The sequence below is a fragment of the Mesitornis unicolor genome, unplaced genomic scaffold, assembly GCF_000695765.1.
Source record: "Mesitornis unicolor isolate BGI_N332 unplaced genomic scaffold, ASM69576v1 scaffold49104, whole genome shotgun sequence".
NCBI classification, from domain to species: domain Eukaryota; kingdom Metazoa; phylum Chordata; class Aves; order Mesitornithiformes; family Mesitornithidae; genus Mesitornis; species Mesitornis unicolor.
This window is the reverse complement of record NW_010181707.1, coordinates 42769-69462: the sequence shown is the minus strand read 5'-3', so window position 1 is coordinate 69462 and position 26694 is coordinate 42769. Positions and strand designations below refer to the sequence as shown.

General features: G+C 38.8%; 1 protein-coding gene across 2 annotated transcripts in view; it reads right to left on the bottom strand.

Annotated features, from left to right (window-relative positions):
- Positions 1-258: 258 nt before the first annotated feature.
- Positions 259-26694, bottom strand: part of MCF2L (MCF.2 cell line derived transforming sequence-like) — a 64438-nt gene continuing 38002 nt past the window's right edge. The window contains exons 8-31 of one of the 2 annotated variants that reach the window (XM_010183491.1): positions 25313-25427; positions 24204-24323; positions 23154-23345; positions 22745-22936; positions 21926-22085; positions 21707-21777; positions 20564-20640; positions 19458-19524; positions 16799-16914; positions 15793-15862; positions 14536-14628; positions 14311-14403; positions 12970-13095; positions 12068-12289; positions 11394-11486; positions 10804-10882; positions 10566-10632; positions 9139-9254; positions 8387-8473; positions 7023-7097; positions 3624-3757; positions 2922-3034; positions 2692-2795; positions 259-2559 (exon numbers count right to left, since the gene is read on the bottom strand). In XM_010183491.1, the coding sequence (XP_010181793.1) occupies positions 2465-2559; positions 2692-2795; positions 2922-3034; positions 3624-3757; positions 7023-7097; positions 8387-8473; positions 9139-9254; positions 10566-10632; positions 10804-10882; positions 11394-11486; positions 12068-12289; positions 12970-13095; positions 14311-14403; positions 14536-14628; positions 15793-15862; positions 16799-16914; positions 19458-19524; positions 20564-20640; positions 21707-21777; positions 21926-22085; positions 22745-22936; positions 23154-23345; positions 24204-24323; positions 25313-25427 (2677 nt within the window). In that variant the 3' untranslated portion in view covers positions 259-2464. The remainder of the gene's footprint in view (positions 2560-2691; positions 2796-2921; positions 3035-3623; positions 3758-7022; positions 7098-8386; positions 8474-9138; positions 9255-10565; positions 10633-10803; positions 10883-11393; positions 11487-12067; positions 12290-12969; positions 13096-14310; positions 14404-14535; positions 14629-15792; positions 15863-16798; positions 16915-19457; positions 19525-20563; positions 20641-21706; positions 21778-21925; positions 22086-22744; positions 22937-23153; positions 23346-24203; positions 24324-25312; positions 25428-26694) is intronic. The other variant, XM_010183492.1, reaches the window with a different exon arrangement.

Below are 26694 nucleotides of genomic sequence, written 5' to 3'. Positions count from 1 at the left end.
AACCCGCAGACATGCTGTAATTCCCCAGTGCCAGGTAAGTGAGACAGGATCACAAGGGTAAAATAGAGTTTTTCTGAGGTAGTCCAGAATGAGCCAGTAAAGGATTTGAACACATGGACCAGAACAAGCATCTCACTTTTTCGGCTTGCAGCAGCTTGACAGAGCTGGTTTTCTGTCCCAGGTCTTTCAGTCTCTGTTTTTGTATGATACCCATAAGAAGCTTTTATGGCTGTGAGACAAAATAAAACACAGAGCATGTCTGTATAAAGGCATTCAGCAAGTGCTGAAGTTTATTCAAATTTTCATAATTACAATAGAGACCTCTGACTTTGAACTCCTAATTCACAACAGCAGTAAAAAAGGAAAAGGTGAAATGGGTTGTATTAAAGTGCAATGATGTGGAGGAAACCCTTGAAATAACACAAATGAGGCTAAGCTGAGAAATGAAAGGACAGTCTCATCCTAGCAATGACAGCAATATATAAGTAAATTATGTTACAGAAAATTTACAAAATAACTTACATAGTTGAAGATAAGCTGAGTCTCATGTTGCCATTCCATTGTTAAATATCAGACTAAATATTCCTGGTCAGCACAGTATTATATAGGATAATTAAAAAAAAAGATTTCTGCACTGGGAAAAATGCCTGAAGTAAAACCCTGATCAGCCTTTATATTGCAGTATTGCAAGAAACCTAAGTATTTATGAATTGTAAAGTGACACATTCAGCAGCATGAAGACTATAAATACATCTTTTACAATGATACATTTTATCTACACACATATACATATCTACACACACACATGTATACATACAAGCACATACATGCACATATATATGTGCATAAATATATGTGTGTGTGTATATATATGTGTTTCAGCTGGTACTGACCATGGTCAGCTGCACTTTGATTGCGTCTGGGGTAGGGTTGCTTTTGCAACTCAGGAGTAAGACCATTCTTTAGAGTATTTGTTCTTTAAGTTTCCTAAGCTGCAGCCTCTAAAATTTAAATTTCTGGCATAAAAATAGGCTTCAGGGCTCATCCATCAGAGGGTCTGATGTTCAGCAGCAGCTCCTGTTGACATAATTTGCTGTGCTTAGTGTTTCTGAAAAATTATGCTCTTACTGTCCAAGTTATTTTTTTTAAGTAATATGAGTCAGTTAAAAACCTATTTTCATACAAGCAAAAATATTTGAGAGCTGGACAGGAATGAAGACAGCATTCCGTACATGCACATGGTTTTGTACTGTTTCTAAGGTTGAAGTGCAAAGAACATCTGACAAGGTGAAAATTTACAACATTGGCTTACATCATACCTTGTTAAATGGCAAGTTTAGCATTACCTTTCCTTTAAAAAAAAAAATACTTGTCTGTAGCATAAATCTGACTCTTCTCTAATAAAGGTGATTTTTTTTTTTGCTCCTGTGCTCCCCTTTTATAGAAAAATTATGTTTTTTTTCTCTTTGAATAAATCTGCAACAAACACTGTTGACTAAAAATACACCTGGTTTCTAGCCCTCATAGGTTTGTCTGAAGGAAGGCTTTTGACCTGTAGGAGAGCCACAATAAGGTTCCTTTGCCTGGAACTGCACATAAATTGTGAGAGCTGAAGGTAACCATGCAATTACCATTTAATGAAGAAACCCTTTAGTGAATAAGAACATTTGTGTTTCATTGTGCACCCGTGTAAGGAGAAAGATACTACTAAATTCCCAAGGCTATGTAAACACAGTGATCTTGGTAAAGAATTTGGTTGTGAGGCCAAAATACCTCAGAAAACAGCTCTTCCATTGCACACTTTATGAAAAGGTCGGAAAGGATAAAATAGTATTTTCTTTTGATGCTGATGTGGTCAGTGAATTAAGTCATTTCTGCATCCCAGTCTCTGGAGAGCAGAGAAGTATCCTGAAGACCCAAGAGAAGAGAAAAGGCTGGACCAAACCTCCTTCTTGGTTGCTGTAGGAGTCCCATTCACTGCATTGACTGAGGTACGTCCTTGGAGAAAGGGTTTTTTTTTTTTGAGAAATTGTAAACTCGGATTTATAGCTATCCTGTACAGTGATTGCTGTGTTATTAGTTTACAATGAGGATTTAGCACTGAACACATTTTGTTTGCTCACATTCAGATCCTGGCTCTTACAAAATGATACAGTTCTGCAGAAACCTGATTGTGTATGAATAAGAAAATGTGTTTTATGCTAACAGCTCTGCAGCTGCAGACTTCAGAGCAGAAGCCTCTGCAAGACCCTATTTCAAACCATTTAACTTTTATTTACAACTTCACATTCCATGCACTTTCCATCGGGATCTTCTGGGAGAATGTGTAAAAATTACCAGTGAGAATGGTCAAAACTGGTAACGCAGGACTGGTGGTTCTCCCTTAGAGTCCAACGTCCAGAACTCTGCACAAAGCGACGAACTCCAAACTGGCCTTCCATGGAGGTGGGGTGAAAAGTTAATGTTAGCCCTTAATGTCTGAGAAGCTGGTGCTGCTGGCATTGCAGCTATCGCTGCAACTTGATGATGTGCTCAAAGTGCTGGAGGCAGTGCCTGATTCTGGGACATGAAAGAAAAAAAAAAACAAACAAAAAAACACAAGAAAATATGATGGGTTGGTTTTTTCACAACTCACTTTCATAACAGGAATCTTCAGAGAGACAATAATCTCATTTATAATAAATAGCCTACCAGAGCTGCTTAAAGATTGAGCTGATTTTGAATTGCCTATGAGCATCAGCAGATTGTTTGCTGGGATCCAACCTTCTTTACCAGTGCTCAGGTTCTTTACATACCTAAAATAATATTAAAAAAAAAAAGGTCAAATTGTTTCATTTGATACCTTTGAAAGTTTTGCCCTAAGTGTCTGCCTTCCAAACACAGTTCTGCGTATAAAAATTTCCAAACACAGATCTGCGTACCAAAGTCCATCCTCCCCTTCACGAATCAGTTGAACTAGATCTCCACTTTTCACTGTAAATTCTTCAGAAACTCCTTTCTCATAATCAGTCACAACTGTATATTTACCAGGAGTCTAAATGCACACAGAGGAAAAACATAAACAAATTATTTCTATTGAGTACTTTAAGGTACGTTGCAGCTTTTGTTATGAAATTATAGTACTTTTCCCTTGTTTCTCATGCACAAACATGCTGAAGACGGTGTAAATATATATACTGAGAGGCAGTAAGACTTTGCTGTTGTTACATGCAAATTCAGTACATGAATTTTCACACCCTGAAAAACATTCAGTGAAATGCTTCCATTATGAAAACTAATTCAAATCTCTACCAAAAAAAAAAAGAGGAATAAAACCCAAACCAAATTGGCAAATCAGTGACATGATGCACATGTGGAAGCACGCTGACATGGTAGCTGAGCATGTCATCGCTTGACTGCTGTACATGGTATAAGCACTTGTGGTCGCACAAAGGCACAGATGGACCTTCCCAAGGTACAAAGCATGGCTGATTTAAGAGAAGGAGGTCCATTTTCCATCCCCCTAGGAATTTTGCCCAGCTGAGGATCTCAAGGCAGAGAGCTTCAAAAGCATTCCTATATGCTGCCACGAACAATGTACCAGTAACATTTGTTTAGCTCAACAGGAAAGTGTTTCTGGTTACCAGCTTCATTTCACCTCCCGCTGCTCCTCCTCCTCCTTCTTCCTCTGCATCTGATGAATTCAGCGGATCTTCAGCACTGGACCAGCCGTCGTTTTCTTCAGATGCATCAAGAGAATGAGATGTTTTAGCCCAACCTTGGGGAACAAACAGCCACTGGTTAATTTTGCAGCAGTGAGCCACTGACTGGGAAAAATGTTCTTCCCACCAATGAGCTCTTAAGTCATCACCATAAACAGGAGGAAAACCATACACGGGTAAGTTATCACAGCCAGGTCATATTCACAGCTGGCAAAAGTTGGCCCATTTTCATCAGAGTAAGTGGAGTTGTGGCAGTGCACAGCAGTGAATGTGGCCCTTCGAACTGATAGAGAGGGAAACAGATGAAAATACAAATTCCCAACTAAAAAGAAGCTATTTCTCATTATACAAACATGAACGATGTATAGATACGCTTTTTCTTGGGAGAAGGTAGAAGACAGGAACATGCATTCTATGGGAAGAAGATGAACACACGGGGTTGTCTACCAAAACAACCTAACCAGCCTGCTGGAACAAGGGATGGATGCACATAGCTTTGTTCAAACTGTTGAACTCTTGAAGCTGTCAAGAAATACAGCACAAGCTACAGGCACTCTGTACTTCACCTGACAAGGCAGTTTATTATTTAAGGGCATTCAGGCACAAGGATTACTTAAATTTGGTGTTAAATCGTTGCACCAAACACCACAAGAACAATCTCCCACCTGTCATTTATTGCCAAATGTGCCTTTTTCTCTCTCAGGGTGAAGCATTTCATTTATTTACACAGCTGAATCATATCCAGAGTGCACAAAATCCTTTTCCAAATAAAACTACAGTAAGTTTTACTACTAGGACATTTTTCACAGAGCACAGCAGCTACTAATAAATGTGTTGAGCTTATACTGAAAAAAGAAGCCATGACAAAAGACAAATAAATATTTGTAAGTAAGGCTTTGGTTCAAGCCAAAGGGTAACAACAATGAAACTCATTGAAAGGAATGAATGGAAGAACAAACCTCCCAACTTTTATGTAACTATTAGTTAAGTTGAGAAAGCACCAGCATTTTTCCTCCTCACTGCTTCTGAGGCATTTGTCACGTGGCTGGTCACACCAGTGCATTAGGAAAAAGCCTGAACATCGTCAGAGTAAAGCCAAAGCAATCAAAGAACCATAGAAAGAAATCACACCCAGAGCACACCAAACAGAGTGGGATGTTTACCTCGCCTGCGCTGCTGGATGACCTGCACAAGGTTGGAAGTACTGACCCATTTGACCCTGTCCAGTGTTAAGAATGAACTTCCATCTGTGAAGAAACTGAGCCATAAATTCCTGCTGCATTCCATGCCAATTTCCTTGGAAGCTCACATCTCACAGTTGGCTCATGGGACCCAGCTGAAACCCTTTCCATTATTTCCAAGCTAAGAACAATGCAACAAAAGAAGACTCGGTTTCTCCTAATTGTTCCACGCCTTGCTTAGAAACAGAACCAGTGAGTTGCACAGAAGAAAAAGGAAGTGAAGTTACTGTATTTACTCTGTAGCATCGTACTCACTGAGCTGGCCTGCTCATCTGGAACATTTTGGGTAACAGCTCTTATCCGTCAGCCTCTTTCTTTTCATATACTGTGCTGATGTGGGTAAGAGCAGACCTGCCTGATCCTGCCATAACAACAGTTCTCCTACTCCTCATGCAAGCTGGTGCTCTACTACTAACAAGTCTGTATAAAAGCTCATCTGACCCTGGGTGGGGAAGGAAAGTGGTCACCATGGTTATATTTGTACTGGCTAACTACAGGCACCAAAATTATGCAAGCACATTCACTGTGCATGTGTGTATTCTGCATGGTGTGACTACATCAGAGCTCCCTATAAAGGCAGGAAAGGTAAGGAAATGGTAGACAGTCTGGAGAAAAGACCAGGTTATACAGAAACAAGTTTAGATTTGATGATGCCAGGAAACCAAATAATTCATTAACTGCTTTTCTCCTCAGAAATGGGCCCACAGGTTTCTTCACAGAGATAGGATCTATCTGCAAGATATGATTCTGCCACCAATTCATTTTCCTTGAGCTCACTGAAATGTAAGTCACTGCAATGTAGCAGTGAAAGAAAATAAGTGGGGCAATGTGCTCTGCACCAGGGAGCTGCGACCATCACCTGGTGCAGCTTCATCCTGAAAGGCCCAGGTCAGCTGCCTGCTTACCCCTCTATGAATTGGGGAAAGAGAAGAGAGAAAGTGTCAGAAAAGAGATCAGAAGGTGCAAGACAGAAAGGGGATCTACTAGATGTTTTAAATTCATTTACGGGGTTTAGCGATTTCATAAAGTGAGAGGCTGCTGGACAGGACAGCAAATCAGACAAGCCTGTTCTGAGAACCCAACTATTTCAGTGTAAATTAGCAATGATCGAGGACTCTCCACTCTGGAGTATTTCGGTATCTATGGAAAAGGCCACAAAACACCCTTTGCTTTCCGATAGCATTTTCAGGCCCTCTGGATTTCCATGGTACCTGGAGATCTTGGATGTCTGACTGCTACCTGCAGAAACATTAACCTTGTAACTCCTATATCCACATTTGTGGAGTTTCTGCATGTGTCTGGCCTGGGACTACATTGCCTGCTGCTCAGATCAGGGGAGTGGCGTCGCATAGTTTCCCCAGCACAGCATTGCCTGCATAGGTGAGACAAAGACAAAGGCTGTGGAAATCTGGAGAGGAGGAGGATGTTAGGGCTTGAAACAGCTTCATCTTCAGAATAGTATTTTCTAAGAGATGGTGGTAGAAAAAGTCAGGAAGAGAGGGACTGCTCTCCTTGTACTCTCTGTTTACTTAACCAGAAAATTGTACTCCAGCCGTCATCAACAGCCTTGCTGGTTAGAAATGGTCATTTGACTGAAATGCTTTTCTATTCTTTGCTACAGTAGCAAATGCAGATCCAAAATGGAAATTACACAAAACAGTGATGATTCTCACCTTCACTAGAGTACATGCATTTCAGATTTTTTTTTTCCCTTTTTAAAAGTTAAATCCTATCTACAAGGGGCACAGTGACAGGAGGATGCTAACTGGAAAACCAAGTGTCTCATAGCAACTGGATGCCACTGTAGTTCCATTAAACATCTGGTTATTTCTTCAGCAGAACATCCCTTTTCCCACTGCCCTCTCCCAAAAACTAGTTAGCTGTACCCTACTTTATTCAGTGCCAAGGTTTAAAACTTCAACCAGTCGTACTACGAAAACCAGTATATACAGAAAGTAACAGACCCACTTGAAAAAATTCGGCTGATATCATCATAGAGGTATCCCCAGTGCTCTGACGTAACATGTCACACGAGGGATGTGTGGATATTTAGGGAGTACAAGACGTGGTATCACTCTACCTCTTAAACCAAAAGGAGTTGGGTCACTCACTACTTCATGCCGTTTAGCTTTTTTGTCAGGACTGGTAGAAGAAGCTGCAGGAGGATGAATAGGCAAAAAACACAGAAGAGAGATATTGAAGAACTGGAAAAAAGAGAATAGGTGGATTGCATGCTAAATACCTTTGAGTTTACACTGGAAAACAAATGGATTTCTCTAATCACTAATTTTAGCGGTCATTGGTGAATTACAGCAGAAGGAATTAATTATTTACATATCGTTATTTGAAGATAAATTGACAAGTGTATTTTACAGTAATAGATGGAAGTATATGTAAACCTTTCTAAATGAACTAGACAGCTACTGAATACAATTAATTTCAATTTTAGACAAACATTACCAGATTTAAATAATGATTTTTATATAAATCTAGCACTACAGCAATACCTGGTCCTGTAAGAAGTATCATTGGCAATGTCTGGCTTTTAGCAGAAGGAGGTGGAGTTTCTGTCAAGGCAAGCATGGGATATTAGTGCTCACCTCATTAACATTAGATACACAACCCTAGAGTCTCTCCAGAAAGAACTCAAAGGTAATCAGGTTTTAAAAAGGCATTCTGAAAAGATGCTTGGAAAAAAAAGTCATGCTTTTGAGCAAGTGCCATCATCTTAATGCAATTCAGACTGTTCAAAGCCAGCTGTTCAAAGCAAGAAATAAATGTACCAGTGCAATTACTTGGCAGAAGGAAGCAAGAAAGGTCTCTGACTCCTATTGCCTGATTTAGCAAAAAAAAAAACCAAAAACCCCACAACAAATAAAAACCCGTAAAGACTGTTTCTGGAAGCATAGGGAAATTCTTATTTATTTTTGTATCCAGCAAGACAACATTGTCATACACATTCTGCTGTAGTCATCCTTTGGGAATTTTGTTAGCAAGGATGCTGATATAGAAATACTCCAGCAAGACCTTGATTCCTTTTTGCCAAGTACAAGTGCATTTGGGGCAGATCCACTGAAGCTAGAAGCAGGCCAGGTGTCTGATTGGAAGACAACTCCCTTCCTCTAGTTTTTCCTACAGCAATGAGGCACTACAAACTCCTTTCTCATCCTCGACAGTGAAACAGGAGGCATTGGAAACTGCACTCCTTCCTTGCATCTCCAACAGCTCCACTTTTCCCAGCTGCATCTCCCCCTCCCACTCTGGGCGTGGTTTCTCTTCAAACCTTCCTGTCAGGGTCAGTGACTCAGGAACCTAGCTTGAACTTAGGAGAACAAGCTAGTGCATACACTGAAGTCTGTTACACTACACACACACACAAAGTGATGCTTCAACTACAGCCTTAAACAGAAAACAGACTAGCTTTTTAATTATTTTTTTAATTACCTTTCTGACTTTTGAGGTTAGTAAAGCCCTGCAGCGTAAAGCGCTTTTTTGACAGTACAGAGCAATCTGAGGTAGAGTTAGTGTCATCTACAAAGGAAGAGAGACACAGAAAGAAAGGGGAAAAGGCCATGAAAAGATCAAGGCAAAAAAAAAAAAAGTTTGCAGCCCTGCCAGGGAACCTGCATGTTAGAATGAGAAAGGACAACTGAAAAGCCCAGCTACAACAGAAGAACTCAAAAGACCAGTTATTCTCACTGTGCAGGGGCTTGCACTGCCACTGGTTTAGTAAATAATCTCTATGATGGGAACCAAAATTCAAGAGGGAAAAAAACTCCAAACCAAAATTCTTCAGAATGGCTAATGCTGAGAAATTTATCCATAGGAAGAAAACCCTGAGAAGCTGGGCAGCTCTCAGAGAAGACCTATTGCATACTCTGGCCTCCTAACACATAGTTCCCACCTCCTTTTTGGCTACCTTTCATTTAAGGTGACTTTGGGTCCATCCACATCACAGACTGTAAGGCAGAAACCCCAAGCTAATAGCAGATGGGACCAGTACACTGGTGCAGTGTGGGCAGCACTTTGTGGGTGGGCTACCTTAGGGTTGAAAGCAGCAAGGCCCTGCTCATTCAGGTGCAATGGTGCATTTCCCTGCACTACCGTGGCTACTCTGCTGGTGGATCTGCCTGTGCATGTGCAGTGCAGACATGCTCTCCGCAATTAAAGATAACAGTACATATGTGTAAGCTCACCTTTGCCTTTCTCAGGGTACTTTGGTGCTACTGTGGTGCCATAACCTTCTAGACCGGTGAGATCAGCTTTTCTCTCCTCCATTTTTTTGGTGTTTCTGATGTGGTTCCGTGAAGGACTGTTTATTGAAAGAAAATTAAGACAGTCAATCCATCTCCAGCAAATTTGGGTCTGAACAGGGGTGATTACCTTTGGTCATGGGCTGCCTTTTACATACAGATATATAGACTGAAAACCATTTCTTAGCTACTTCCCAGATGATACCTTCCAGGATTGAAGAAGTCATGGTGGCTGCACATAGAAAGACCATGAACACATACAAAGGAGAAAGACTCCCCTAACTGACTGCAACCACACATACTATGGCAGTGCAAGCTACTGAAAAAGACAGCTCTGGACAGCTTCTACTTAGTCCCATCTACAGGCACAGATTCTGTGCTGACAGTTTTTTCCTGAACGTATTAAGGCAAAAAAAAAATAAAGGAAACAAAAAAAAAGGAATAAACTCTGCCCCTCGGAGTCTCTTAACACAGGAACAGATGAGGGATGAACAAAGAACATAGGTTGGATCTGGCAGATGGATTCCCATCACACCTTTGATTGGGAATGGACTGGAGAAAGACATCCCACAAATACTATACATCTGGGAAATTCTCCCCAAGTGATAAGCAGATGCACAAAACATGAACAACAACAAAGAGCTACTGATACCTATTCAAGAACTTACCACGTGGGAATGACTGAAGATATGAGTACATAAGCTATGGGTATATAACACATGCACGTATGAAAAACAGAGTAGTGGAACATTAAAAAGAGATGTCAGAGAAGGGTAGAGCAGCAGTGGGGAGCAGAAGAATATACAGGTTTGTAGGGTGAAGGATAAAAAACAGGAAAAGAAGAAAAGCTTGACTCAAAACTTGGACACTGGAGGAATCAACACATCAGTTAAAAAAAAGGAAAACTGGAAGAAAAGAACAAGGGTCAGAGAAAAGATAATGCCCTGAAAAAAGCAAGAGAGGAAGATAACATGACACTTGAAAGGAAGAAAAAAATAACCCAGGTGAAAGAAAAGAACAGAGAAGAAAGGAAAATGCTGCTCCATGTAACTCTCATCTGGGGTGTAAAGTATATAATTAGCTGTTCAGCAAACAGACCCATAATGCCACCAAGACTTTGGCTGGCATAGCAAATGACTTTTCTGTGTTGTTTGCTATCAACTGGTAAAGCCCATGCTACTGCTGCTCAGTTTAATGGTTCTGGAGATGTATAAACCCCAAGCTTTACAGCATTATAGTAGGAAGAGACCTAAAAAAACCCTAAAACACAAGGAACAGTAGTAAGGGATAGGAGTAATGAAGATCTGCAAACGAGATGTATTAGTATATTTACAAGACAGCCAGGCTGATTTGACAACATACTTACTTACCTTGTACAAGATGATGCTGGTAGAGGTAAACTCTGTGTTTGTTCCAGTGTCCTGTGTTGACTCGCTTCTGTAATGGAGGAAAGAAAAAGAAATATTAAAACTGATTTATGTTTTGAGCTTTTCATTTTTACAGTCCTACACAGGGAAGATATACAGGGCGGGTTCTGAAGTGCAAAAAGAAAACATTAAAAAAATATATAAATACAAATAGATATATATATTTATATAAATATTTTACCTCTGCATGCCTGCAGCTGACTCGTCAGCACTTTTCTTATTTCATTTACCCAAGTAGCTTTAACTTCAGCAGTTGGTGCCTGCCCAAAAAGGAATACAACCAGCCATCAGGCACAGAATATTTATTACACAGAGTTGCATGCCAAAGCGCATGTCCCTTCAAGAGGGACAGAGCGAGCTCCCTCTCCAGTCCTTCAGTGAACAGGAACCAGCTGTGACAACTGAAACACGCTGAGGCAGAAGCTGTGCGTGTGCTACAGTCAAACCCTGGCTCCCACACCATCCACTTCTCCAGTAAAAGCAATAGTAATGGTGTATACAGTATCCTCAATGGATATTGTAAAATGTGATTTACCCCTCCCCTTGGAAGACTCTGCAATTGAAATACATTGTCTAACAAACTACCTTATGAATTAATCTGGTGTGTTTTGTTGGCTTTGTTTTGGGTTTGTTTTCTTTTTCTTTCTTTCCTACATTTCCTCATCACTATCTATTAGTGATACAACAGGGGGGGGAAAGCCCAGATCTTCTCAGGGGTAGACTTCCTCCCCTCCCCCCTTTTCCTCTCTTTTTTAGTGGCATGTTATTTACCTGTATGATGTAAACTTCTTCCCTTGCATTATACCAGATTTCAAATTTTTTTGCATCTCCTTTGACATTTTCTGTTATTCCAACTGCTGCCATCTGGAAGCAAAGAGAACAGAAGCTGATTTACCAAATTGCAACTACAACAACAACAGAAGTAGGCTGCTACTGGTATTCTTTGGTACCTTATTTCTGAAAAGGAAAGCCACATTTGGTTCATGTTCATGAAAAAGAATAGCAAACACACAATCTGCATGTTGGATGTTAGAGATTTAGTGCTTCATGTAAGCTTGGCTACCTTGGAGGAAAGGTTTAGATACATTAGATTGAGACTAACCTACAAGATTTCTTTTAAAATCCAGGCCACCAAATCTTACATCTATTTTATAGTACCATGCTCTACTCATCATTACATTTTCTGTGAGATTAATACAACTGCCATTCAGCTAGACTAGCATGGTTTGGATTTGCTCAAAGGGTAATTTCCCCCTATCCTGACTCTCCAACAGACAGCAACACGAAGTGACACAGACCTGCAGCACCAATTTGGTTTGCCTAAAGGGGTGAAGTTCCCAATGCAAAACCATAACACAGCTTCACTGACAAAAACACTAGAATATTGTATTGCTGCAGGCAAAGCCCTCAGTACCTCCACCTTACTGGACCGCTAGGTGTCTTACATTTAAAGAGTGTTTGTAGCTGTAGGAAGGTGCTTTCTCATATCCCTCTCCATTTTCTTCTCGCTTTTTACAGAACAACACTGCTTTCTCGTGGAGGAAGAGGTGTCGCTGCATTGGCTTGAAGCGTGCCAAATCTTTCACCTTTGAGTGACCCTTTTTATGATCAATCCAGACACTGAAGGATCCCTGCATTAAAAGCTTGCCCAGCTCATTCAGGTTTCCCTGGAACAAAAAAAGTGGTATTTATAACTACAAAGAGAGAGCATCAGACTAAAACACATACTCTGAACAGGTCTTTACAAGTTCCAAGTAATCTCTCACATCAGTGTTTATGTTGGGTTTGGAAATGTAATGAAAATAAAATCAGTTTTGTAGTTTTACACATAATTTTCTTTCCAACACTCTGCAAGCAGTAGCAGAGATAGAGAGAGCTACACATAGAGGGGGAAGAAGGCACAATACACATATTTGGTTGTTTGGAGGGTTTCCCCCGAAACTGCTCCAAAGCTGCTTACATTGTGGGTTTGTTTTTTTGTTTGGGTTTTTTTTTTTTAACTGAATGTTTTGGGTGTAGTTTTACACATAGATATAAAAATTTAGTAGTGACGCCCATTTGGCAGTAGCCTAAACCAGATTCTTCATTAGTTTTCAGTTGCTAATTCTGTGTCAAGTAGATAAAAGATAGCAAGCCTGGTAGGCAGAGCAAAATATTATTCATAGCAGGAAAATGTAATAAGAGTATAGAGAGATTAATTTTCCATTCTTTTCATTACATAATTCAGTGTAAAGGCACCTTCTGTAAAACATTCTTAGTACATTATTAGTACACAGGGTGCACTGTAGATATATCTAAGAAATAAATGAAAATAACTTAAAGAGTAAGTCAAAATACTGCTACTCACATCATAGCCTGTAATGGCTATCTGGTGCATAGAATCATTAACTGCTTTGAGAATACCCAGTATAGAAGTTAATGCCTCCTGAAGATCTTCAGCACCTTCACAGTTTTTACTGTACTTCAGCATTTCCTAGCAGGCAGGGAATATCAACATACATACTTAGCTTTGGAAACAGCAGTAACTAAGAACATTCAAATTTTAGCACTTCTTAAAGTCATCCAGTAAAGCTTTATACCATATAATCTATCAGATCAAATACTGTCTGGAACTTAGAAGACCCTGAAGTTTTACTTCTCATCTCTGCTGGTAATTAGCCAAATGTATTTCATTCATGTCTTTTTTATATTTGTTTCTTTTTAGAGGTGAGCAAATGTAGAAACATAGGCAAATTTCATTTATTATTTTAATTTGAGGCCTGGGATGCTAATATTAGACTTAAACTTACTCCACTGAGCACTGTTTACGCATTTAAAAAGGCATCCCTTCTCCAAAGGGCTTATTGATGAAGATGCATCTTCCAATTTGATCCAGATAAACAGAGCTGCAAGTTCACGTGGAACTCCCCAGACTTCACAGCATAAGAATAAGCATTTACTCATGAACTGCAGGCAGTAAAGATACTTTAAATCAAAAACCTTTCTAATGCTCCTCTGTTTACACAATCTTAATGTAATAAATTCTTTAAAAGCTATTAACTTCAGCTCAGTTTTAACTCGAGAGGGAATTTTTTTCAACTACTGTTAAATACAATTATTGAAGCGTCTACCTATGTGGAAAATACTTCTTAAAACAAGCCAGCTTCAAACATGACAAAACCTTACACGTTAATTAAAAAAATTATGATAGTACATTACTCATTTTGCTCTCTTGGTATAGCACATTTAAGTGAATCACAACAACATCCTTCCTAAAAACACCATACAGTGCTCTTAGTTAAGTACATTTCCTAGAACCCATTCCCTAGAATCCAGCAAGGCAAATTCCTGCAACATGGGTGAGATGACTATAACTGATGGGTAACAGGTACTTCAGATACTCTCTTTTCTTGTAAAGGTGTCTTGGTCCTTCTGTTTCCCCTAATCAACTTTTTATTCTTCTCTTTGGCAGAAATAAAAGGGTAAAAGCAGTTGCCTAAGGCGTCTCTCTGTAATATCTGCCTGTCAACTAGCAGCTTTGTGGCTGAAAGAGAAAGGAACTGAGCTGAAAGCTGATAGACTGCGATTTGTCTCTGTTCTGATTTATACATCTGTCTGCTAACTTTTAGGTTTCTCTCCAGCAGGATGATTTTGATTTAAAAAACAAATGCACAAAATATACTTAGTGTTATAGTTTAGTAACGCATACCTTTAGCAATAATTGGTATTTGGTTATTCTTTGAACGGGTTTCAGCAAATACGAGTCCAAACTGAGCTTGTGATCAAGTTTCCTTTGACATTCCTGTAATCAGTGTTGGATTTCATCAGTACTTTTGTTATTTGCTCTTGACATAAATGATGAAATTTAAAAGAACAACAAAACAAAACAAACAACAACCTCCCCCCAATATTTTAGAGACTCAAGCAAGCATACCTGAAAGAATACAGAATCTGAAAACTGCCTCCACAAACTTTCAGATCGAGGTTTATTTTGACAGTATTTTTCATAAATCTGGAAATCTTCCATCTGAAATTGGGAAGACAAGCAAAAAGTTAAGAATATTTTAATTATTCCAGTAGACAAATTTCATTAGAATTCTTTCCATAACCATAAGGCTAAACAAATCCAATAGCAACAACAAAAAAATGCAATTCCTTGAGGCATCTCAAGCAAAAAAAAATTCAAAATCACTGACTTTGCAATGGCTACTAATTTTGTACTTCGAACATCAGAATAAAATGTTTCTGTTAATTTTTGCTTCAGTGCCTTACAAAGCAGCATTTATTACATTTACAAATATATTTCTATTACAATATGAAAAATACTTCTATGAATGCCCAACCATTACTCCCTTTGTGCAACTTATTTAATAAGTCTTTTTACATTTTCATTTTAGGAATGTGTTTTTCACTAGGAGTTGCACTAAGGTAGACCAAGCAGTTTCTTGCGCCTTATCACTTCAACAACTAAAAGGCATGGCTTCAGCACTCGTTGAAAGGGAAGAAGACTGTTGAAAATGTCATAGTAACTACAGATATAAAGGAAAGATTAGGTAGAAAAACAGCAAGCACAGAAGTACCTCTGTCTCTCAGTTTAGAAAACAGTATTTTATAGGCAGTAAATAGGAGGGGGAGGGATGGCTCCTCCCAGGAGTTTTAGAGCACCAATAGGTAGCAACAACAAGAGACTGATTTTCATAAACAGATTCTTATTCAGCATTTGGTATACTAGGGGTGACACTCCTTGTTCAGGAAAAAAAGTTCAATTCTGTCATAGCTTTCTGTTTTCACAATAAAAATATTTTGGACTTAGTCTGTTGAGGCGCATTCTTTAAAGAAAACAGAAAAGAACAATGACCAAAATAATCCAGTAAAGAAATGCAACCAAGTGAACCAATCATTTACAGTGATGTGAAACAACACAGTGCATGACTCCTCTTCATGTTTTCTTAACTGCCACTTTAATAAAGTAATTTTCCTTCAACAAGGTAGTAACTCTTTCTAACAAAATTAATTACCCCATACAGCAGAAAATATCCCCAATTTTCAACTAACATCTATATTCTCAACCTGCTACCTGTTCAAGACAAATGAAGGGGATATGGTGGCAATTACCACAAGAAAATCACTCTCATATATTATAGTCTCAGAGGGGCTTATAAATGAAATGTCAGCAAAAGATGACATGTACCTGATCCAGAAAGCACCGTCCTACTAGTTCTGGGTATTCTACATAGTTTTCTAGTTCTCTCAAGAAGATTCTATGAGGGAAAAGATTTTTTTAGAGCACATGTTAAAAAAAGTTGTAGTAAACGTTCACATTCTTGCAAATAATTTTTCTAAACTTTCAGAAACAGAGATGTAATTCTTTACTACAAAATTAAACAAAACTCTTCCAGATCATGTACTTAAAAAGGGATAGCAAATTAAAATAAGCAAACGTTCTGACCAATTTATTTAAGCTTACTATTGTACAACTGAAATAAAATATGGGTGGCAGGGGGTTGTTTCCCTGCTTATGTATTGCACAGCAGGATTTGTACAGTTTAAAGTGTTTGGTTTTTCCTTACAGATATTACCAAACTCTACAAAGCTAATGAATGAACCAAACTCCACCTTCTCAAACCAAAGAAACTCACTCGAAAAAAAATCAGTGGCAAAACTTCCAGTCTAGCTTTGCCTGAATAAGAAACAACCATTTAGTATGCTTAACTTCTCTTGAAAATACTTCTCTTTTCTACCAATTTAAATATTATCCTGTGAAGAAATAACTCTCTAGAAGCAAGGACTGAAACTTTAGCAAGAGGTCACTCGAGCATAAAATTAACCAGCCTCAACCAGAAGTAAGAGCTGAGAATTTGTGGTTTAGAATAATAATTTACTTTCCATAGCAGATTTCATTAAAAAACCAAACAAACCTTGCCTTAATTAGCTGCACCCAGATCCCAATGCCATTCTACAGGATGAGGACCACAATGCAAAATTTTGCCTGTGTACTGTAAACTTTTGAATAAAGTTTCACATAGCTTTGCTTATCTTTTGTAGATATTCTGCTTTTCCACTTTTCTGCAATATGAATTTTGACATGCCAGATAGCCAGGTGGGACTCAGTAAGGGTCTTCTAGCAATTTAAATCAGATTAAGAGTATAAGAATCCCATTCAAATGCTATTTTTAGATCTGAATGCAAATCCTCACCTGTTATGAAAATGATAAATTTCTTCCATATTCCCAAACAAGATATCCTTCTTATTTTGGAGTTCTGGTGAAATGAGATGAGCCATTAAGGGGTTGTCCATCTCTGCAGCATACCCCTGCAGCACAGAGGAGAGGCACACTAGTTATCTCCCTTGACTTGCAGTACTTACCTCATTTGCCAAGGCAGTCTGCCTGCAGGCTGGCAGATAGCAAAGAATAAGCTTGGTATTAATCATGAAAGAAGTATACAAATTCTGGATTTCCATCAGTTCAGTAAGATACATCTATAATTATTCTAGAAAGACAGTTGAATAATTACTGCAATTTTAGATAAACAAGGATGAAACAAAGTTTGCGATCATTTCCACCAAGCAGAAGTTACAGATTCCCATACTACTTACAAACTATAATTTATACTTTTTTATGTTAGACTTCACACACCCGAGTTTAAAGCCACAATTCCAGCACACATACAAGCCTTCACACTAGTTTTAGCTATTAGTATGAGGGAACAAGCTGACTAGTTATTTCTGCAGGTAACAGAAACCGTTAAGCTGCAATTTCTATCTTTAAGAAATTTTTATTAGCTTTGGTACAAAAAGTTTTAACAAAAAAAAATTGACAGGGAAAGAACAACTGCAGCCACCACACAGTTTAGATGCAGTGAAGAGATGGATGAAGAGAAGTGTACTTGAAGTAAAGATGACGCTGAACATAGCAGCAAAGCTACGATTGATGTAAAGCAGGGATACCTAACCTAGCTGAGGTAAAAACAAACCTGACAGAGCTCAGTATTCTGGAATTCTGAAAGAATAAAAGCATGAAATCCATACATTGATAAAAGGATTTTCACAATTTATTTTTGTTTTTCAAAAACCCTTCATGTTTTACTTCCTATGCAGTACTTGTGTTTTAAGAAAGGAGAGGGAGTGCTACTCCATGCAGTCATTGAAATCCTTTATCCTTAATCCTTAAGAATAGACAAGGCTTTGCCTAGTCTTCCATTTGAAAGCTGTTCCAAAAGCATTGAAGTAAATGGAGAAAGGAGTTGAATACAATACCTAAAAATAGATAGACTAATATTTTTCCCCAATAAACCTTACTAGATTTCACAGACTGAAGTCAGATGACCATGGTTATTAATGAAAGGAAAACTACCACACTCAGATAAAAGTAGCTATAGCAGTTTCCCAGTAATCCATCTTGGGGACTACCTTGTTTTTTTGTATTGGAATACTTGGCAGAGAGAAAATGCATGGCAATTAAATATGACATAATAACAGGAGACACTGTCCATACAAGGGAGTATCAAGTTATTTTACAGGAAAAATGGGAAGACTAATAGAATAGGAGAAACAAAGGAATTGGGAGAATAGCCAAAACCATGGATTAGTAACTAAAATTACTCAAAAGCTGAAAGACTGCCATTGAACCATCTCTCACCAAGGATCTGATCCAGAATTACTGTTGGCAGTCTCAATCACTCAAATTAGAGAGACATGAATCCCAAAGTGCAAGAAGGCACGGAGAAGTGTGCCTGGCATGGTCAGAATACTGGAGAGTCTATCACATTGGCAGAAAACCAAGGCAGCTTGGCTTAGCAAGACAAAGGTTGCACTACATTCTGTGCAAAGCAAGAGTAATACCAGAGGAATAGAAAGATTCTGCAGAAGCCCTCCAGCAGCAGCAGTAAGGACCAAAAATCCTCCAACTATTTGAGGACTGATTTTATGAACAGAACTATACAGATAGCATTGCATACAAAAGCAGAGAATGAAGTGATGCTTAAGGTCCACTCCAGATCTACCTTGCTTTATTACCACACACCAGATGCAACCATCCTACTGTTATCCACACTTACTAGCACTTGGGCTGGACCCAGGACATAAATGCTATAGGAAGCTGAGCACAAACCAAGCATAAACAAGATCAGAGTTCAAAACCCTCAATACAGCACTCGAAGGCATGTACTCAGAAATCATCACTCACAGTCAAAAACTTAAGACAGCTCCTATTTTATGAGCTTAACATGGGCATGGACACCAAGAGTACCCACTTAGCTCAATTCCAATTCATCCCAATAATAATAATTTAAAATAATTCAACTTCAGTTAACTGCAACTTCTTCATCTCCTCCAGTCAAATTGGACTACAACAAAATGACACATCCATGTCTGAAGACGTAACAAACTTGAAGAACAACACAAAATACTGCAGTGTATTTCTACAAGCATCTCTCGTACTACAAGTGTGCCTCCATAAGCATGCAACAAAGGGAATGCCTTTGTTTCCTTTACAATTTCAAATACAGATATTGTTATTACAAGGCACTCTGTTGCCACAGTTAAGACATTTGGAAGATCACCTAAAAGATATGCAAAGAGGGACGCAAGAAGCATCATTACAAATCTCACTATGTGCTACCTAAGTAGTTGGGCATATCTGATACCAAATCCTAGTTGCATGAATATTTCTAGGAAAAAAAAAAAAAGCACATTCCTGCCTCTTTGAAAATACCATGAGAGAGGAGAAATGGAATGATCACACTACTTGATGGGACAAGCAGAGGTATTACAGTGATAAGGAAGGTAACAGAGCATCCAGGAAATTGAAGAGAGAAATGGATTTACTAACAGCCCCAGTGAAAATTAATCCTTACCTCAAGAACGCAGAGAAGTTCTTCCACATATGCTCTTTCAGTCTCAATAAGTTCATTAATCACGTGCCTGTAGACAAAGAATGACAATTAAGGCAGGCCTATTCAGTTATACAAAGTAATGAGGCAACATTACCTTTGTATTTCCACTTTACCTCAGACAATATAAGAACAATTTCTGGGTAATAGAAAATGTGATGTTTCATGGATATTTCTGTCAACGGTTCATATATCCTTATTGAGAAGTATGTCTTTTTAAAACATTTTAAAATTCTTGAAAATGTGTTTAAACAGTAAAAACCATAAAATCTATCATTTTAAGTGCTGCAGTAACTGAACTGAAGCATTGAAGCATTCTATCACTGTGCATACAAAATCTGGTAATTCTGTGTTCGCAAGTATTACAGGAGCTGAAGTCAGAGCTGCACAGGATTATCAAATACAGACTTAAGAATGACACCAGTAATTTTAAATTGGAGGCATTTACACACTTTAAATATCACAATGCTGCTTAAAGTTTAATTTCCCTAACAGTCAAGCAAGCACGTTTCCCCCCCAACACTCTCCCCTTGTGGCTTTGTACAATTTAACACATAGTTGTAACAGTGAAAAGAGAGATGTACCCAGTTTACAGGTAGAAAATGCAAGCTCTGCTATACACATTGCAGGTGGTACTAAGTTATTTTTTGAATATAAGTTATGTTGTTTAGTTTTTATGTAAGAAAGTGATTTTTCATAATATTTATCAAAACAGGAACTAAAAAGAGGCAAATAAAAAGATAAGTTTTCTGAAGCCTGGAGACCAAAACCTCTGATCAATTTACAGAAGTCATATTACTGAAAACTGTGTAATCTCTGAAATGAAAATATGTAGTTATCTTGCCATAGCATCACCCCACTGCAGCAGAACTAAAATCTGGTACTATATAAACTATAAATAATGCTGCAGACAGACTGAAATATCTTCCTCTGTGTGCAGATGCATTTCAGAAAGTACTGAGGCTTATTTCAGAGAAGCATACCTGTCTTATCAAATCCTTAGCAAAACTCAGCCCTTGCTAGAATAAAATCAGAGAAAAAGCATTTTTTGTTTATCAAAATAAACTTACTGCCGTAACACAGCTAGGTTTTCTTCATCATCCATTGTAGATCCTCCTCTGCTTTGGTGGAGTTCAGTCATTTCAGTCTAAGGAAGGAAACAAATAAACAACAACAAAAAAAATCATCACAGAATCACAGACAGGGGGAAAATCACTTTGAAATACAGAGCTTTGCACTCAGCTCTATTTGCATGCATTTTCACAGGAAAGACTGTACTCCATTAAAAATGACAGAAATTTGCAAGAACACTGCAAAAAAACTCCAAGTCAACCTGAGGGTCTTGAAGCACATACAAACATTTAGACACAGGGAGTTCTCCATGAAAGGCCAGCTTAGAGAAGACTGTGGTTCGAGGTCCCTTTCCAGGAAGACAACATCAGAGCATCAGTATAATCTCAGAGGCAACGCTGGCCTTAGTCTGTTTTCCAAGCTAAAAATGAGGTACTGTGCTAACTTCCTAACTTGACACAGAAGTTCTCTCTTACAGCTTCTACTGTAATGTAGTAATGTACTGTAATGGCTGACCTAATTACAGCTTGCTGAAAAAAATATAAGAGGTTCTGCTTTCAATCCCTGCCTTGAACTAACCTTTTTCTCCAACTGTTGTCCCTACTGGTCATGTGGTCCTGCCTTCTGCCTCGCATTGTCTTTTGCTGAACCTTCGCTGAGTGGATTCAACGCTCTAACTCAGGGGGAAGCTACTCCTTTCTGTTGCTGCTGTCAGGTTACTTTCCTTGCTGGGGAGGGAGGGCAGGAAGACCATCCCCACTTGGGAATGGCAACCCATTAGGTCAGGTGAAGCTGTTTTGGAGCCAACAACAACTACCTCTTCACTTTTGCAGTTTTAACAGTGGCCAATTGCTACTGGCAAATAATAAATGTTTCCAGTTCATAGATTTTATATTTTGTTGCCCCTAACATTTTTCCTAATATAGACAACTATTTACTTTACCTTCCCTCATAGCCAGTCCAGTGACAAAGCAGCCTCTATTTAAACCACATGACTCCTTCAACAGAGCTACTTTGATAGGGGCAATACTATCACTTTTCAGTAGAATTGTCTCATTCTTCTGAAGGTTCTTGAATATTCTGTTGTATTATGACTTTCTCAAGCAGTATGTGTGTGAAAAGTGCAAGAAAAAAAAAATTACCTTTCCCTTTCTGTAGTTTACCCTCCGAAGTGCACTGCTTTCCGAGTTGGATACGTATTCTCTTTGAAGACCTAAGCACATAAACCAGAACGAAACAGCAGTTTGAACTTGAGCAGATCTCACACAGATGTTTGCGCAACCACAAATTACAGCTGAAAGTTTCTTCAAGTTTCTCAGCACAGAGCAAAAAATTAGTTAAAGGCTTCTACAATTACTTACCTGGAGAGGTACATGGAGATTTTACAAAGGCTTCGGGTCTTGGTGCAACTGGCTGAACAGGACGTGTTTGCTTAGCTGCCAGTTTCTTAAGACTTACTTGTCTCTTTTGAAACATTTCTTCCATGCTCTCTTGCTTCTGGAAAACCTTTTGCACATGATCCTACCATTGCCACAGAAATAAAAAACAAAACAAAACAAAACCCCTGTCAGAGACCTATCAAGAAACTACACCACCATTTATGGCACATTGATTTGAAATTGGGGTTGCTTTTATACAACATATAAAAATATTACCCTGCTCTTCATTCCTAACAAGGTGTAATTTACAGTCATTTAGTACACTTAAAAATTAGAACATCACTTCATAAAGCATTTTGTGTGCTTGCTGTAGAGAAACCGATGGGGGTTCAGGTTTCATTAAAAAGAAAAAATAGGGAAAAGTTTTCTTGACAGCATCTAATCTGTTACATGAAGAGGTAATCCAAGAGGAAAAGGGACATATTCTCAAGTTCTGAAAAAAGCAGTTAGAAAGCAGAAGTCATACAAATATCAAGGACAGGCACATTTTTGCTACATAAAAAAGATACTCCAAAAACTCACTGTCTGACAAATTGAAGTAATTATTAATAGGCTCTGAAGCCCTTGATGCTTACCCAAGGACATGACAGGACTAACACCTCAGGTAGGGAAATATGCTGGCTTCCAGTTTCCGGGTATAACTCCTAGTACTGATTATTTAGCTTTATCAATAGCCATGCAAGAGTGCAATTGTAAAATTAACAAATAGATGCATAGATATACATAAACATCTTTTGGTACCTTTAGGTCCTCATTGAGGATGTGTGCATACTCTCTGTAAATTTTATTCAACTCCTTGATTTTATTGCCTGCTCCAGTGTCCAGGAATTTCTCGATCTCCTGTAATGCTGATTCTGCACCATCCTGAGACTGACACTTATCTACCGGCTGCGATGCCAGCAGATAAATTCCTTCATCGCACCACTTCATAGACTAGAAACAGAGAAAAGAAGAGGCTGAGAATGCACTGGTGTCAGCATCAAACACTAAGAGGTCTAAACCATTTCATACCTCTACTTGTGAAGTATTCAACTACTTAAGGAGAAAACTTCCAGCAGACTCAAATATTTTTACCTGCCATTATGACAACTGGTTGACTGAGGTTTCAGCAAACAAAATGGGAAACAAAACTGTTCCATGCAAAATTTACCTTTTCTAGTAAGCCATGCAGTTCTAGAGATTTGTTAAGAAGATTCCTCCTCCGTTCTGTCTCGGTAGCGAAGGCATCACAGAGATGAAGAAGTTCACTGCATTTTGGAATAATGGAGTCCACAGCATAATGATTGCTTTCAATAAAAGCGTCGCCCTCCGAGGCTAGCATTCTGGCTTTTGCTATAGTTTCCTAGGAAAGCAAGAACTGATTTAGGTACATCTTTCCTTGGATCAATATCAGTGAAAAAAATATTAAAAATTACACCATTTTTAAAATGCAGTAAAATACATGTGTTGATAAATCCTACATGTTTAGTTAACAGCTGCTTGCTTAATAAATCAAAGTGATTTCCTGTCCTCCCAGACACCCAAGAACTTTTATGCCTCCATCTTTATTGTATAAGAGTACTTCACAAACATGAATAATTTTAATCATATGCCTCCCTGTGAAGGAACCACTATTGTCTCTCCATGCCTTAGTTATTCAGCAGCATGTCTCTGTGGGTATGTCTGCAATTTGGAGGACAGCAGCAATCTGAACCCACATTAAAAAAATACCTAACTCTGGCATCTCAGCCTCAAGAGCAACAACCTCACTTATAGAGCTATATATTTTATTGTGAAGCATGGATCATAAGGTTCCGTTTCTACATTGTTCTGTTGGTCATCTTTTAACATATTGTACATGCAATACACAGCTTTATAATTTCTAAGATTTCATGAAATAAATGGCTGTAGTGATGAAGGGGTCACTTCTCACTAAGTGCAGAACTTGGCTACATAGACACTTCATGCAATTCTTTCACAAACTGATCACACCGACTTCGTGACTGGGCACTCTGCTCTTCATTGAGGGATGCCTGAGAACTGGGCTGCTCCACTGTTTAAGACCTTATTCCAAATTCCTTCTGCACACCACTTGAGACACTGATTCTGCCCTGTTGTCAGCCTAGGCTCTGCTCATAGGGTACACTCAATAGCCAAATACTGCACCCCTCCACACATGCATTGTCATACTAGAAATTAAGGAGGCTTGCAGAGTTCTTACACATGATTTTTCTTCAAAGTTGGTGAGATCTTTCAAAATGTGCTCCACATGTGAACAGCTGTTTCCCACATCTGTGAAAGCTGACAGTCTCTCGGACACAATATCCAAAGCTGCTTTGACCTGAAAGGAGAGACAGCTATGTATCAATGAAGATGATTCCACCTCTCTGGAGACCCATCCATTGGGTAGCTGACAGCCACCAATTCCAGTCAGGTGACTCAAACTATGGGGTTACTGGGGCACAGAGACAAATCATATTTTTGTCAGCCCACCTTTACCCTCAATTCCGAATGAAAAAAAATACAAATAAAAGGCAGTGAAGTAATCCTGTTTCCTCGTACTGATAAAAAAAAGGTAGGAAAACTAATGCTCAGGAAACATTTACAGTCTTGCTTTTTCCAGATGACAGAATTACAAAGTGACATTAACATAGGCAGCAGAACGTGAGGGAGAGGTTGTCACTAACAATTGCTTGAGAGACAGACATATAAACAGACAGACACACATCTGTAAGGGGGTTTCTGAGCATTGCTCCCATGGAAACACAGGGGCCACGCTCTGAGATTAGCTACACCAGTGTAGTGTGAATGTAGGTGCCATCAAGCATATGAGTTAAATAACATGAGATCAGAAACTGGCTGTAAAAAATTTAGTTCAGCCTCGCCTCCACCCAGCTTCTGACATTGTGGTTGCAACTTCCCACCCACAGTGTTGGAGACCGTTTTATAAAATCTCAGCCAGAAGATTTAGGTAAGTCTTGGTTCCATAAAAAGGCCTATTGGCAAGATGAAAGCTTTGCAGCCAGTGTATTATGCTTCTGTGGTGAAGAGCAGGTTTCAAAGGAGTTTTCTGAATGCTTATGCACTGCTGGGCCCATGTTAAAAAAAAATAAAATGAAAAAAATCATAAGACTGCAGAAGAGAAGCTATTATGCCTCTAACAGTTCAAGGTAGTAAAGATAGCAGGATGTCAAGTAAGGACATGTATAAGAAAAAGGCTGGCAAAAGCTTTCAAGCACACTCAAGAGCTACAAAACCAAGAAGGGGAAGTATTTTCTGCTGAATCATTTCTATATTACCAAATATTGACTGCCACCAAGTAGTTCTCACCTCTCTGAAATTCTGTTCAAAATTCCGAAGGCGCAGACACTGCTCAAGTTTTTGCTGATGCTTTATCCAAAACTCATCAAAAGCAGTCTCTGTTTCATGTAACTGAGCCAGAAGCCTTTAAAAAAAGAAAAGAAATACTTGTAAGACTAATGGGTGCAACCTTTAGGGGACAATGCAATGTTCTGCAGTAAACAAAAAGCCTCCCCAAAGCAGTATTTTCCAGAAAAAATAAACTGGATACAGGAAACACTATTGCACAGAATTGTTTCCTAGAAAAACATTGATGTGAAACTGAAACCCAACACAAACAAAGTTCTGAAAAATTGGCAAGTGCTGATTTGAAGCTAGCTGCTGCACATACTACCTCTCAGCTCTGGCCTGAGGACATGAGGCCTTGAGGCTAGCAAACATAAATACAACATGCACATGTGTGTGGGCTAGGACTTGGAGGAACCCAAGCCTTGAGCTGTAGAGAAAAAGCAAGCAAAAATGTGTGCTGCTGTGACCAGCCGGCTGCCCTTGCATTTTGTTCCTTGGAGCAAGGCTTATAATAAACTTTAAGGTCATTGTTCCTCCCTTTCTGAGCAGCATTACTACTTTAGTATCACAGACAAGTCTACAGGAGTACCGCAATGAAAAGAATCTTCTTCAATATCTTAAGACTTCAACTTTTCAACTTATATTCTAATATTGCATTTCACAGTATGGTATCTTATAGGCTTATTTTTGCTGTGTGTTTTGCTGCTCTTAGGCTACATCCAGGGAAGGCCACACATCAGAATTGTAATGCATTTTTGCCATTAATAGCACAGAAACAAACCCCGAATTTAGAAGTTAAGACTGATTAGAAAAAAGGCAGGGACACACACAGAGAGTTTGTTCCAGCTTCTGTCAGATATTGTATCGAGTGGGAACATTTTGGATAAATTAGCAACACTGATCCAGACTGTCCTTAGGATAGCTGATAGCAACAATGACTAAAAAAAGTGACTTCTGCCAAGCTTTGTGGATTAGACTAGACAGTTACTTGGAAAGAAACGTCCACCCGAGTATAACAGAAACACAGGATGACAGACAAAAAAAGAATGCAGAATACTGCCTGGGGGAAATGAGCTATGCTTTCACAGTTTTGTACAAATTTACATCTGTGCTATAGCGATATAACACCTTCAAGACTGGCAGTAACTTAAGAGGGGATGGACAGGGAGCAAAGGAATACATCTATTTACTCATATGCCCAAAGGAAGCCTATAGGAAGTTTGTGCATAGATACTTTGAGAGTGGTGTACTCCCTAGTAGCCCTTTAAAGGCTACTAACAACACTGGTAAAATATCAGCAGTGCTAGAAGTTCCTTCAGGCAGGTTTAAAGAAAAAGAAACCC